General features: G+C 39.7%; 1 protein-coding gene across 1 annotated transcript in view; it reads left to right on the forward strand.

The window, feature by feature from the left end:
- The first annotated feature begins 2303 nt into the window (after window positions 1-2303).
- ANO5 (anoctamin 5) overlaps window positions 2304-14703 on the forward strand; it is a 102440-nt gene continuing 90040 nt past the window's right edge. The window contains exons 1-2 of the mRNA XM_044258970.1: window positions 2304-3175; window positions 12325-12371. Of these exons, the coding sequence (XP_044114905.1) occupies window positions 2353-3175; window positions 12325-12371 (870 nt within the window). The 5' untranslated portion in view covers window positions 2304-2352. The remainder of the gene's footprint in view (window positions 3176-12324; window positions 12372-14703) is intronic.

Here is a 14703-nt window from a genome sequence, read left to right on the forward strand (position 1 = left end):
TCAAGTTATTTATTTATTTTTATTTTTTATTTTTAGTGACCTCCACATCTAGTGTGGGCCTTGAACTCATGACCCTGAGATCCTGAGTCACCTGCTCTACTGACTGAACAAGCCAGGCACTCCTAAGTTTTCATTTTAATCATCACAATAAGTACATTCCTTAATCCTCATCAACAAAAGGCAATTTTTTTTTTTTTAAATAGCACTACCTGATGATTGTAGTAACACTGAAACAAAGACCAAATAATCTTGAAACAAATGCAGAATTCATGTAGAGGGCTAAAAAGGACACTTTTTTTTTTCTTAAAGACAATTTTTTACCCCAATCCAATACTTATTTGTGTGTTCAATTACATTAAAAGAACACGTATTCATTATTCAGAACAAAATTCTGGAAATGTGTGGTTGATGATTCTGTTACAAGACGTAGGATGTAGCAATGGAGGAAATGGACAGATCCTAAAATTACAAATGGATAAGCAACATAAAGTATTGGAGAGTTAAGGGTACAGAGAAAATTTTCAAGAGCTAAAAGAATTGTGGGTAAGATAAAGACCTTAATCAAAGGAACAAAAGGAGCCTTCCAATTTTTAACAAAGTTTACAAGAAACTGATAAAACATCAGCAAATACACCATCAAAAAGTCCAGTTACTTTTATGCAAAATCATCAATATGAAATATCTTCTCATATGTGTCACTTCAAATATAGTGGACAATCAAGAAATATAAAACATAATTTTATAAAATCATAAAAATAACTTTATTGCACTTATTTTTATTTAATCCATGTAAAACAAAGACTATTGTCATCTGCTTAATCACATATCCACAGAACCCAGCAGAGGACTGGTATACAGGAAGAACAAGAAATATATCACGTTGTTCCACATCTTATTGGAATCAAAGAGTGATTAATAATCAAGGGGCAAAAACTAAACACTCATATCATAACCAGTGATTTATTATGGTCACATTTAAGACTATTGCTTAACCTATGTACATTCGTATTTCAAACACAATTCCGAAATGCATCCAGTAAGGAATTGCCTCTAGTCTCAATTCACTTGACCAGAACGGATGCCATTCCTAGAAGTTTAAATAGGGAACTCATAGCATGGTATAGAAAAGGAAAGAAAGGATTAGAGGAAAGAAAGAAGAAAGAAAAAGAAAATGAAAGAAGAGAGAAGAAAAAGAGACAAAAAAGAAAAGAAAAGAAAAGAAAAAAAGAAAAAAGATTTTCAGTTCCACAGTTAACCAAGACCTACACTAAAACATTTCTTTCTAGGCCTGTTTCCTCACCTGTAAATGGTGATTCTCAGCTCCAACATGTCAATAGAAAAAAAAAAAAAAAAGAATAGCTTGAAAATGAAGAAAGGTCAGATTTTCCCTGGTCATCTCTGACTTTCCTCCTTATTCTTTTTTTAGAGGTGTTGTGTGTGTTTCTGTGTGTGTGTGTGTGTGTGTGTGGTGTAAGATTTTATTTATTATTAGAGAGACAGAGCACAGAGGGAGCGTGTGAGAAAGAAGCAGCCTCCACACTGAGCAGGGAGCCCATGTGGCTTAATCCCAGGACCACCACGGAATAAGAGGCTTAACCCACTGAGCTACCCAGGCGCCCTTCCTCCTCCTGACCCCTTCCCTGCTCCAAACTCCGTCACTCCCTTTTCAAGATCGTCAAGGCTTTCCGCTCAGACCACTACCGCACCCTCAGTTCCCCCGGCACTCCTCTAGTTCCTCTCCTTAAACGGTGATTCTTACCTCCAAGTATTGGGGAGCTGGCAGTTAGGGTCTCGGCTACACAGAACCAGTTCAGAGGAGGCTATGAAGAGGGGGACCATTTCCTCCGCTCAAGGCGGTACGGTGGAGGTGGAGCAGGGCTCAATGTCCTGCGGCTGAGTTCTGAGAGCAGCTCAGTGTGAGCACATTGCACTACCGCTCTATACTCCTCCCAGCACTCTGGGAGGTGAGCGCTGCTGTTCTTATTTTCAAAATGAGGCTCCTAGAAGCGCGCCCAACGCCGTCCAACTTGTAAGGGGCATTGGCTGAATTCGAACTCAGGTAAAACAACAACAACAACAATAACAAAAAACGTCTGCACTCGTCCCCAACTATATTAGAGAGATTGGTTTAGGCCCAGGAAAGAGGCCCAAGGGAGAAAATTGAAGAGTCGCGCGGCAGGTGGCAGAGGCGGGGAGGGAGGGGCTGCAGGCTACGGAGACCCGCCCACGCGCCGTGCTTAAAGCAGGAGCCCCCTTAAGGGAAGGGGGCTTTTCCTCCCCCGACAAAAAATAACTCAACTGGGAGGGGGGTTCCCTCCGAGGGCCACCCGCGGAAGGCGGAGGGCTGGGCAGATGGAAGAGGAGGACCCGGCCGGCCGGCGGAGACCGGAGGAGGAGGGTTCGGAGAGATGGGAGGAGGCAGCCGAGGAGGGACAGCGGTCTTGGGTGTGGGTCAACCGGGTAGAAGGGGACCAGCGGGACCTGTTGATGGGGCAGAGCGGCCAAGAGAGCCGGGAGGCGGCGGGGCCCCCGGGGGTCCCGGAGACGACGGACCCGGAGGAAGCGAAGGAGCCGAGGCCCGTGGGCTCGGGCGGCGGGAGCAGGGAAGGGCGGGCGGGGTGGGAGCCCTCCGAGGCGAGGGGCGGGGAGAGGGCGGCCCCCGGGGGAGGGGCGGCGGCGGGGCGGGAGGGAGAGAGCGGCGGAGAGGGGCGGGGAGAAAGGGACCGGGTGGAAGCCGAGGGGCAGTCCCGGGAGGCCGTGAGTATCAGCAGCCCACAGGAGGAGTTGTGGAGCCTGGGCGTCCCGGGGTCCAGGAAGCTCCGGGAACGGTACTGGGAGGGCACCCAGGAGCGCTACCGGGAGAGGGAGGTGAAGCGCAGGGCCAAGGGCGCGAAGCCGTTCCGTAGTAAGTACCCGCTGGAGAAGAAGCCCAACTGGCTGAAGAACCCGACGCTGGTGGGGACCGAGCCGAGGGAGGTCCTCAAAGTGAAGACTGACGAAAACTTGGGCAACTGGGTGTCGGGACAGCAAAGCCAGCGGGCCACGGTTCGATTCAACGTCTACTCCAGACCTCACCTCCAGTCGCAGTGGTCCATCTGCCGCCACTCGGTCAGTGTCATTAACGAGCTGGCAAAGATGGGCGATCCAGACGTCCTGGAGATGGTGCAGGAGGAAGGTAGGAGCCGCGGACTCAGTGGCGCGGGGGAGGGCCGGGCTGGGCGCGCGGGGACCCCGGGGGACGTTGGCGGCCCTGCGGCCTGGATCCCGGGGACGTTCTCGGGGCGGCGTGTCCTGCGCGAGACAGCGGCTGCAAGACGTACAGTCCCTAACCCAGGCGGGTGGCTGGGTGTCAGCGCACCGTGATTTCCCCTGCCGCTCGCGCTAGCCCGGGACCTGCGTGCTGTGACCCCGGCGGTTCCGAGACCGCCGTGCTGCTCCAGTGTGCGCCGCCGGGCGGTGGAATAATGCGGGCGGCGAGGCGAGCGCGTTCGCCGCGGGAGCTGCGGCGCTCGGGCCTCAGACTCCCACGCGGGGCCGAGGCTTTGGGTGTGTGACAGCGGTCCCCGGTATACGGAGCTAGCCCTTGAGTTCTTCTGCCTCTCTTCACTTGCCAATTACTGATCAAGCTGCGAGATCCTCGGTAATTACGCGAGGGGCAGACCCTACGGTCCATGGGCTTGAGATTCTTGTGCACCTGGAAACGCTGCTGTTTTACTGGCTTTCACTGAATCTTCAGTTCCGTTGAGAAATATAGGTTCATTGTTTGCTAAGGCCGTTGCACAGACCTATGTTCTGTGGCTCTTTTTCAGTACACACATATGCCTAAGAATGCACGTATGTTTGGGGGACTATCTCCAGGACTCTCAATGACACTTCCCTCGGAGACACTTCTCTTTTCATGTATTGTTTGGTATTAGAACTGAACATGGAAACAGTTTTTTTAAGTGATAAAACATCCAAGTAGGCCTTATTATTGAGTCTTCAGAGTCACTAAGAAATACAATGCATTATTGAGTCCTCCTCTCTTTTCTTAAGTTCTATTGAGATGTAATTTCGATACCGTAAGTCATCTATTTAAAGTGTACAATCGGTGCTTTTTAGTGTATTTACGGTTTTGCAATCGTCTCCTCAAATAGAAACCTTAGCCAATGGAAACCTTAGCTGTCACTCCCCATCCCCCTATTTCCTACACTTAGCTCTAGGCAGTTATTAATCTATTTACTGTCCAGATGTACCTATTCTGGACACTTCCTAAAAAACAGACTCCTACAATGGGTGGTCTTTTGTAACTGTTTTCTGTCTCTTACCATAATGTTTCTGAAGTTCATCCGTGTTGTAATTTGCCTCCTTTCTTTTTATTGCGATGTACTACTCCCATCATTATAGACATACCACATTTTATCTAGTATCAGTTCGTGGAAAATTGGGTTGTACCTTTTTTTCCCATCAGCACAGATAATGCTGCTCTGAAATTCGTGGACAAGTTTTTGCATGAATACACGTTTTTTCCTAGAGACAGAATGCTAACATTTTACCTTTTAGACATAATAGTTAATGAGGTGTTTCTAGGATTTGTTACATTCTCTTTGTTTATTTTCTTCAAAATTGAATAAATAAGCAATCAATTTTATCCAGTTAGCTGTTTTCCCACTACCTAATAATTTTTAGACTGAATTGTAAAGGCAATGAGTAAATATATATGTGTATATATGTGTGTGCGTGTCTACTTTTTAATGATTTATTTATTTACTTTTGTGAGAGAGAGAGAACGAGTGAGAAGGGCAGAGGAGAGGGAGAGAGAACCTCAAACTCTGCACTGAGCATTGAGCCTGATTCAGGGCTCAATCTCAGGACCCTGAGATCATGACCTGACTGGAAACCAAAAGTCCCTTAAACAACCTTGTCCCTTAAACAACCTTGCCACCCAGGCACCCCAAATGTAACAATGTTTAAATAGTTCCTAAACAAATACTGCTGGTAAAATGTCAGTGTTGCTGAAATTGAACTATTGACTGCTTGACATTGTAAGGAAGTTGTGATTTGAAATATTCATTCTTTAGTTAATTTATGACACATTCAACATGGCAAAGACAGTTTTAAGGGTTTAACATTAGAAAAGACACAAGTAAAGTTGAATGTAAAGTTGCTTGAATCTTTACAACTGCTTTAAGCATTGTATTTAGCCAAACCACCCTTCCTTTAGGATTGTGAATATTTGAGTGTATGCATTTTGTTTTATGCTGCTGGAAGAGGTGTAAACTGAGAAGATTATTTGGTAAATACAAGGGCTATTTTTGGGCTCAGGGTTTGTTGGAGTGTGTATTCTTAGCAATGTGCTTTCAGAGAAAACTCAAAGCCCAGTCTTTGGGTTGGGTTTACTTTTGCTCATATTTTATGATTCTCCATAGCATTTGATGTTAAACCTTTTATATCTCTGGTTTCAAACCCATAGGAAGAGTGTAATTATTTCTACTGATTTTAGAGGATGCCGGAGGAATGACAAGAGGCTGATTAAGAGTTGCTGGCTTCACATCCTGCCTCAGATATGTTTGTTTTGACAAAGTTTTGGTGATTATGTGTAATTATGACAACTTCATACTTTGTGAGTGAGTGCGACAGTTTGCATCTCTGGCATGTGCGAGCATCTGATTGTGCATGTGTGTGTCAGAGAGACACAGCTACTGTGCGCTATGTGTGAGAGAGAGCAGTGTGTGAGGAAATATATCTGTTTTTTTTCTAATCTTTCTGCTTTTCAAAAAAGGGGAGAGTTTACAAAGTGTGTCTCACTTGGCTCTGGGGGCTTGCCCTCTCACAAAGGGTGATGTAATTGGGCTGGGTACCCAGAGAGGGCACCATTGGTGTGTGTGGGGCGGGGAGACAAACACAGGGGACAGAAGAGGAGGTTTCAGGCCAGCACTGAAAGGAGAATGTCAGGAAGTATACAGAGTGTAAAATGAGCAATAGTTAGTTAAGGAAGAAGTGAGTTGTTAGTTCTAAGGAAAAAAGCAAGTTGAAAGGGAAATGGGTAAGAGAATTAGTAGGGGTAGGAAATAACCTGGAGGAGCTGTGTTCTCCCATTTCCACATTCTCAAATAAACACAGTGCATCCAGCTCAGATAGCAACTTGAAAATGTGTTTCAATGAGTTGTTTTATGTTAAATGCAGCAAAAATGCTAAGGAGAAGGAAGGGTTAGTGCTTACAGTTTTTCAACTCTCTCTTCTAAAAAACAGAATTCTAAAATACTCTATAATCCTGGTTTAAGGCTTGCAATTCTTCCCTCTGTATTCTGAACAATTCTTGTGCATAATGACTCTTTTTGTTCTCAAGAAAATAAAAGCCTCTCCTAAGTCAGAATTCAAGTACCCTACATTGAAGGACAAAGCATGTATTCCTTGGAATTTTATTTTTTGTGTACTTATTATAAGAGTTTGCTCGATTGGTTTTTTTCTCATTCAAAAATCCAGGGAAGGGTGGTCGCCATATTGGGAAATTTTGAGCTCTACATCTAGACAGTACTCATGGGTAAAATATTTTGGTGATGGTGCTGGACCATGTTTTATATCTTTTAAATAATTTTTATTTATACTTTTAGTCTTTTAGATGAGAAAGCCTGCACTTGGAAAAGTTAAATGATATAGCTATAGCCACAGTTTAGTTTTTGTGCTTTGCTATTGCTTTTGCTATTGACTTTTTAATATCAGACCCTGCAACAAAAAAAGATCTGAATACCAAGGAAATTCTTTCGTCTTTAATTTGACAGTCTCAAATTTATCTCAAAGAATTTAAGATTTGAAAATCAGTAACAGAATATATCCTAATAATAGTAACAATATCAGCAAAAATAACTTAGATTCATTGACCTCTGCGCCCTCATAGCTGCATGAAACACTTCACATGCATTTTCTCATTTAATGCTTGCACAGACGGGATGAGGCAGACATTAATCCCATGTGTATGATACTTGGAGGCTTTCAATTTATGCATATAAGTTGCAAGGAAGGCTGGGATATGTGCGTTTTGTTTTGTTTTTGGTTTTGCTAGAGCACATTGCTTCACCAGTAATTAGCATTTTATTAGTGAAGAGGAAGGTGGAGAAAGGATACTTCTGGGCAGCCAGGGGCAGCCACTCCTGTATTTGCCCACCGTTAACAATCTTACCCATTTTATTAAATAGAATCTTCTCAAATTGCTCAAGCCTAGGAGGGTCCTCAACTTGTACATCTGAAATTTGACTGCAGTTTATTTCAAATATTTACATAAGTATCTGTGAGTCATTGATGTGTTTTCACACACACTTGCCCCCACTGCAGCAGAGACAGCCACACCTTCTTCCTGGTTAGGGGTTTACTGCAGCAACTCCTAATTTGTCTCTTTGCTCCATCCCTGTGCCTTCCTTTTAACCCATTCTTCACTAAGGGACCTGTGCTTTCCATACAGTGTAAAAATAAATACGACTTAAAAGCTTTTTTGTGGGGGACCTGGTGGTTCCGTTGGTTCAGCATCTAACTCTTGATCTCAGCCCAGGTCTTGATCTCAGGGTCATGAGTTGAAGCCCCTGCATTGAGCTCTACCCTGAGCTTGGAGTCTACTTAAAAACAACAACAAAAAACTTTTTTGTGGCTATTTTACTTAAAAAAACAAACAACAACAACAACAAAAAAACAGATATACAGATTCTTCCACAAACTGTCCCCAACTCTGTGCCTCTCTGTTCTGTCCTGCCCCTCTACCTCACCTCCTCATCTCCAGCTTGACCTTCACTTGTTTGAACACGTCAAAACCATTCCTGCCTTCCAGACTTTATGTGTTCTCATACAGCTTGAATGTGCTCAACTTTCACACTTGATCTTAGCCAAAAGGCTGAGAAGCAATGTGTGCTCAACTTTCAGATCTCAGTGTATATATTCCTGCCTCAGAGAGATTTTTTGAATTTCTCATATCTAAACTACTCCTCTGCGCAGCTCTGTTTATAGCATTTATCTCAAGTTTTGGTCTGCTTCCTCTGCAGAACTGAAACTTTTTAACAATGGAGAATCGACACATGTTGGCTATTATCACATTATTATCATTGTTATGTTAATGATCCAATGTTGAGAACTATTAAAGGTCTGAGATTTTACTGTAGCTGGAAATTAACAGAATATCCCACTACAGTTTCATGGATACTGGTAGAAGATACAAGACACATGGATCAGAGACAAAGGACAGTTTATTACTCACAGCATTCACAGTAGCCCAAGTAGCAGGATTTTCTTCCCATTTCTTGGGCCTAAGTTGCCAAAAATTAACTCAAAGAGACCTAGAAAATGCTTGCGTATGTGGTGGGTTGTAATACAGGAGAGCAGTCTCAAGTTAAGGAACTTGAGTCTTTTGTACTAGTGAATAATTTTGCCTTCTGTTTGCTCTGGATGAAGACACTACTGCAGTAGTCCCAGATGCGAGCAAACCAGCTCTTTGCTACAGAATGAGATGCTGTATCTTCCAAGGTATTCACTCAACCAAGATCCTTGAAAAGATAATCCAGAACAGAGGGCAGTCAGTGTCTCACTTGCAAGATACATAGAAACGTGAGAGACCCACAGAGAATTGTCTCTAAACAATATCTGCCTTTAAGTATTCATCCTTAAGTAACATACTTGGGTTTTGCATAATTAACTTTATGTAAGTGAAATATTAAAGTTTCTGCCCCCCTTTTTTTTGCTAAATAATATTTTTTGGAGATTTATCGATCTTTTTGCATATAATTGAAATTCATTCAATTTTGTTACTAGATACAATACCTAGTATTATTATATATATTATTGGCTATAATATCACTTGTATTTTCCACTTCACTATTTCTGGATATTTGAGATGATTTTGGTTTCCTAGTTATTCCCAGCAATACTTTTATGGATATTCTTGTACATTCCCATAATGCCTCTATTTCTTTGAGTTTATACCTAAGATAGCACATCTAAAACTTTTTGATCTCAGATCTCTCTTCATAATTTAAACAATTATTGGGAACCTCAAAGAGCTTTTGTTTATGTGAGTTATGTCTGTTGTTATTTACTAAGGATTTCCACTTTTGCCTGTTCTATTAAAAATAGTACTGGAAGTTCTGGAACTACTTGGGCAAGAAAAAGAAATAAAAGGCATCTACATTGGAAAAGAACAATTAATATTCTCTCTATTCACAGATGATATGATCTTATATATAGAAAACCCTAAAAAAGTACCCCCCAAAACCTCTTAGAGCCTATAAATGCATTCATAAAAGTAGAATACAAAGTCACTACACAAAAAAGTTGCATTTTTGTACACTAACAATGAACAATCTGAAAAGGAAATTGGGAAAACAATTCTACTTATAGAATAAGAGACATATCTACAAAAAGGTTGCTACAGCTAATGTCAAAAAAGTTACTGCCTTCCAGGATTTTTGTGGTTTCAGGTCTGACATTTAGGTCTTTAATCCAGGAGTGCACTTGTGATGAACACTGGGAGATGTATGGAGCTGTTGAAATTTTATATTGTATACCTGAAACTAATATAACACTATATGTTAACTAACTGAAATTAAAATGAAAATTTAAAAAAAAGAACAAGATATTTAAGAATTAACCAGAGATTGAAAGACTTATATAAATAAAACTACAAAACACTGCTGAAAAATTTTTCTAAAAAATGCAAACATACCTCATGTTCATAGATTGAAAGACTTAATGAGATGTCAGTACTAACCAGAGTGATGTATAGAGTCAATGCAGTCCCTATTAAAATTTCAATGATGTTTTTTGCAGAAATAGAAGAACACATCCTAATATTCATATGAGCTCTCAATGAATACTAAATAGACAATCAATCTTAAAACAGAAGAATAAGGGGTGCCTGGGTGGCTCAGTGGGTTAAGGCCTCTGCCTTTGGCTCCAGTCATGATCCCAGGGTCCTGGGATCAAGCCCCGCATCAGGCTCTCTGCTTAGCAGGGAGCCTGCTTCCCCCTCTCTGCCTGTCTCTCTGTCTACCTGTGATCTCTGTCTGTCAAATAAATAAATAAAATCTTAAAAAAAAAGAAAAACCAAAAGAATAAACCTGGAAGATTCACACTTCTTGATTTCTAAACTTACCACAGAGCTACAGTAATAAAAACAGTGTGGAACTGGCATGGAAACAGACATAGACCAATGGAATGGAATAGAAAGCCCAGAAATAAACTCCCACATATATGGTCAAGTGACTTCTGGGGAAAGGACAGTTTTTTCATCAGATGGTGCTGGAAATTTGGATACCCACATAACAAATGAATGAAATTGGACCCTTACCACCACCATATACAAAAGTTAACTCAAAATGGATCAAACCTAAATGTAAGACCTAAAACTATCAACCTCTTAGAAGAAAAGAGAGCAAGGTTTGTAATGTTGGATTTGGCAGTGGCTTCTTGTATGTGACACCAAATGCACATGCAAGAAAAGAAAAAGAGACAAAATGACCTCATGAATATGAAAAAAAATTGCGCATCAAAACATAGTATAAACAGTCTAAAAGAGCAAACCACAGAATGGGAGAAAATGTTTCCAAATCATATATCTAATTCAGAGTATATAAGGAGCTCCTGTAACTCAACAATAAAAAAAAAATCTGGCTAAAAAACAGGCAAAGGATTTGGATACACATACATAAAAATATAAAATTGGCCAGTAAGATGCTCAATAGCAAAGTCAAAGAAAAGATGCTCAATAGCAAAGTCATTAGGGAAGTGCAATTCTAAACTAACGTGAGCTACCACCTCAAACCCATTAAAATGGCCACTATCAAAAAAACAAACAAACAAACAAATACAGGATTTGATGAGAATGTGGAGTCATTAGAATCTTATGGACTGTTGGTGAGAATATATAATGGTTGCTGTGGAAAACAATATGGCAGTTCCTCAGAAAATTAAAAATTGAATTGCCATGCGATCCAGCAATTCCACTTTTCAGTATTTGCTCAAAATAATTGAAAGGAGGATCTCAAAGGGATATTTTTACAGCCATGTTGATAGCAGCATTATTCATGATAGCTAAAATATGGAAACAGTCCAAGTGTTCATTAACAGATGAGTGGATAAATAAAATCTGGTATACACATACAGTAGAATATTATGTAGCCTCAAAAAAGAAGGATATATGCTACAACATTGATGAACCTTGAGGACATTATGCTAGGTGAAATAAACCACTCATGTAATGACAAATTCTGTATGATTCCACTTTTATGAGGTACATAGAGTAGTCAAGACTGTAGAGACAGAAAATAGAATGGTGGTTGCCAGGGGCTGGAGGAGAGGAGAATGAGGAGTCATTGTTAATGGGTATTGTGTTTCGGCTTTACAAAATGTAAGAGTTCTGGAGATAAATGGTGGTGATGGTTGCTCAATATTATGAATATATTTAATACCTTTGAATAGTACACTTAAAAATGGTTGGATAGTAAGGTTTGTTATTTATATTTTACACAATAAAAAATGGGGAAAGGACAGCAAAAAAAAAAAGAAAGAAAGAAAGAAAAAAGAAATAGAAAGAGGTATACAAGTGGTAGATTTGTATTTTCTGTATTTTTAGAATATATATGAACACTTCCTAAGGTTAGAGTTACTGTAGATGGCCCCTTATTCCGTTCCCATTGTGATTTTCTCCAAAAAATATTTTTATATAGGAAGGTTTTGACTTGAAAAGTATTTCTCAGTGTTTCTCCAATGTAGAATCACTAGAGAATAAAGATCTTCTATGTTTAATTTTTTTTAGCATCAGAAACTTATTCAAGGATGTATTTCAGCCCAAATGACTTAACACGTAACTCTCACAAAGATACTCATGTGTATGAAGAAAGTCATTTGACCTGTTTAGAACTGGTGGTGTCCTTCAGTGCTTTCCTTGCACACCGTTTGGTTCAATTCCAGGAAAACATGCTGACAGAATATTAAATCTCACACAGTGAAAACTAAGAGGTAATGATGAACATCCCTATTGGATGCTTTCCTCTTTGCAGTTTTGTGGCTACAGATTAATAACAGCATTTATTGGAGTTAATTTTATTTCTTAGTAGGTAAGATTATACTTTACACATCAGTGTTTACTTTTCCTCTGGGTTATAGACAGTTTTTGGTGCTGACTTCTACTGACAGCTATTTTGAACAACTTTGCTCCAGGAAGGTTTTGGATGCTTCCTTCCGGTATTTTTTCTTTGAAGTTTTTTGTTTAATTTTGGAATTTCTTTTTTCTCCTCATGCAGACTTTTGACCTATTCTGATCAGTTGGTCATTCTAACATTTTTTTTCCTTTCTTATTTAATTTAGAAAGACTATCCAATTTAGAAGCAGAATATGTTTTCGGAATGAATGAGGTAAGTTAAATGTATATGTATTTGCTTCTTATAAGTCAGAACAGAAAATCAAGACAAGGTTAGAAATGTACTTCATCTGAATACTTGGGTCTTTGTAATTTATTATTTACTTATACCACATTCTTATTATTTTGTCCTCTGATCTATTCATGTTTTTGGTAAGGAGAGCAAATTCCATATTTCATGCAGATTTAATATTCAATCTTTCTAGATGTGATAAGGGGGCAAATATAAGTTTGGATTAGTTTTGAGGCTCCCAGTGAAACCAACTCAGATATTCTGAGTTTTGCTGTGTAAGAGAAGAATATTTGGCTTAACTTTGTTAGAGTATAATGTGGATGGGATATATGACAGCTTTTTATGTTACCCTTATTGGTATGTGAAGAGTGCTTATTGATGACCATGCTACATTTGAATGACTCAACTCAAATTAAGTACATATATTAAATAAAATAATAAAATTAAATACAAGTTGTAAAAGGAAAAAAAAACTTAACTAAAGGCCTTATTTTATTTATATAAACTCACAAAAATACACTAAAAATTCACATTTCTTCTATACAGAGTATAGGCATTCTAAAGATATTTCGGATAAAATAATCTTTCTGATAGGCTCTAGCTGACACAAAAGCACTCACAGATGTAGACTTCTTTGAATTGGGTTGGGGTGTTGAGCCAGATAGGAAAAAAGTTCCTTAAAAATAGATAGTTTTTTAAGAATGACTGAAATTCGCACCCTGGAAAACACAACCCACCGGATAGATGGACTGAATACGCTGGTTGACTTAAGATTTACAGAAGTTCTGGGATTCCTTTCAAACCTGTGACCAAAATGCTGGGAGATAAAGAACATGGCAACCAAGGGGACTATGAAAATCATTTAGTTCAGTGACTTTTACAGGGTAGTTTGTAGACCACCTAGATAACAATTATATTAAAATTTTCTTTAAAATGTAGACTCCTGGGTCCAATCTTAGACTGCTGATCATATTACTGGGGGATAATGTTATAGAGTCATGATTTAAAATAACAGCCCAAGTGATCTTTACTGTTACTGAAGTTTGAAAACCACTGTCATAAAGCAGAGTCTCCACAACTTAAAGTGATGTAATATGACCCAGGGAACATATTTATTAAATTAGTAAGTGAATCAAGGTCACTATGTGAAAAATAACATGAAAATATTGTATGTCTCTGGAGTGGACTGAAGAAACAGTTATCATATGAGATTTACTGATCCAATTTAAATGGTAATAAATAGATTGTCATTTTCATGTTGTTCATATTGACATAATAGTAATATACTCCTCACAGATCTCTATATGCATTGCTAAAGTTAACTTCAATTACAGTTCATTTCTTGCTTCTGTTTGTATCTTTCATTTGCATACACACACTCTAGACTTAAACTTCTATAATAGAAAAACAATTTCATCAAGTCATATTTGTTCTGTTCCTTATCTCTCTGCATATTTAAAAAGCAACAGATATTGCTTCCTTGCTTTCAACCTTGGATGGGTCTTCATTTGAAACAATTTTGCTTAGATGTTTAAGGCTTCACATTTGACTTAACTTTTCTCATATAAAGTACTTTGGAATAAAAATAGCATCTCTCTGAAGCATAATTAAAGAATGCCTAATAAAGTTTGGAATTAGTAAATGGTTATATTATCAAATTAATCAGTTCAAAAGTAGCTTTTACTTCCAGAAAGATGGAATAGAAAAAATTTCCCTGTTCCTTCTGCTAAATACTTTTAAAAACCTGGACATTATATATAAAACAAGAAAACTCTGAAAGTTAGAAGAAGAAAACTGTCTAGTGACTGCAGGACCCAGGGGACAACACTGAAGTTAGTTCGCTAGGTTTTAGTGAGGAGACTAGGCTTTACCCCCTGTCTGGTGATAACAGGATGCCCCAAATCCTCCTAGAGTTTGTGTCAAAGAACTCTGAATGAGGAGCCAGGACTTTCATTCCCACTGGATGTTAACATGTCCATCTCTCACAGTCCCCTGCATGAAGTCAGTGGAGACCATGTAAGCAGCTAGACTTCCTATCTCATCAGTAGAAATAAGGTGCCCAACCCTTTTCTGCCAGGTTGGTATTAGAGGTAGCCCAATGGAGAGCCAGTAGTTTCACCACAGTCTGGGAGAAAAGCTACCTCATTATCTCTCCCTGACAGTGAAGGCCATGTGGGGAACAGGAGGAGGCACCCTTGCCCTTTCTAGCCAGCTTGGGATCAGTGAAGGTCTAATGGTAAGTTTGAACCCCCAACACCAGTCACCATTAATGAGAAAAACTTCTACCACCTTTACCACCATTTCATGTCCACAG

This window comes from Neovison vison, chromosome 7 (assembly GCF_020171115.1).
Source record: "Neovison vison isolate M4711 chromosome 7, ASM_NN_V1, whole genome shotgun sequence".
NCBI classification, from domain to species: Eukaryota; Metazoa; Chordata; class Mammalia; order Carnivora; family Mustelidae; genus Neogale; species Neogale vison.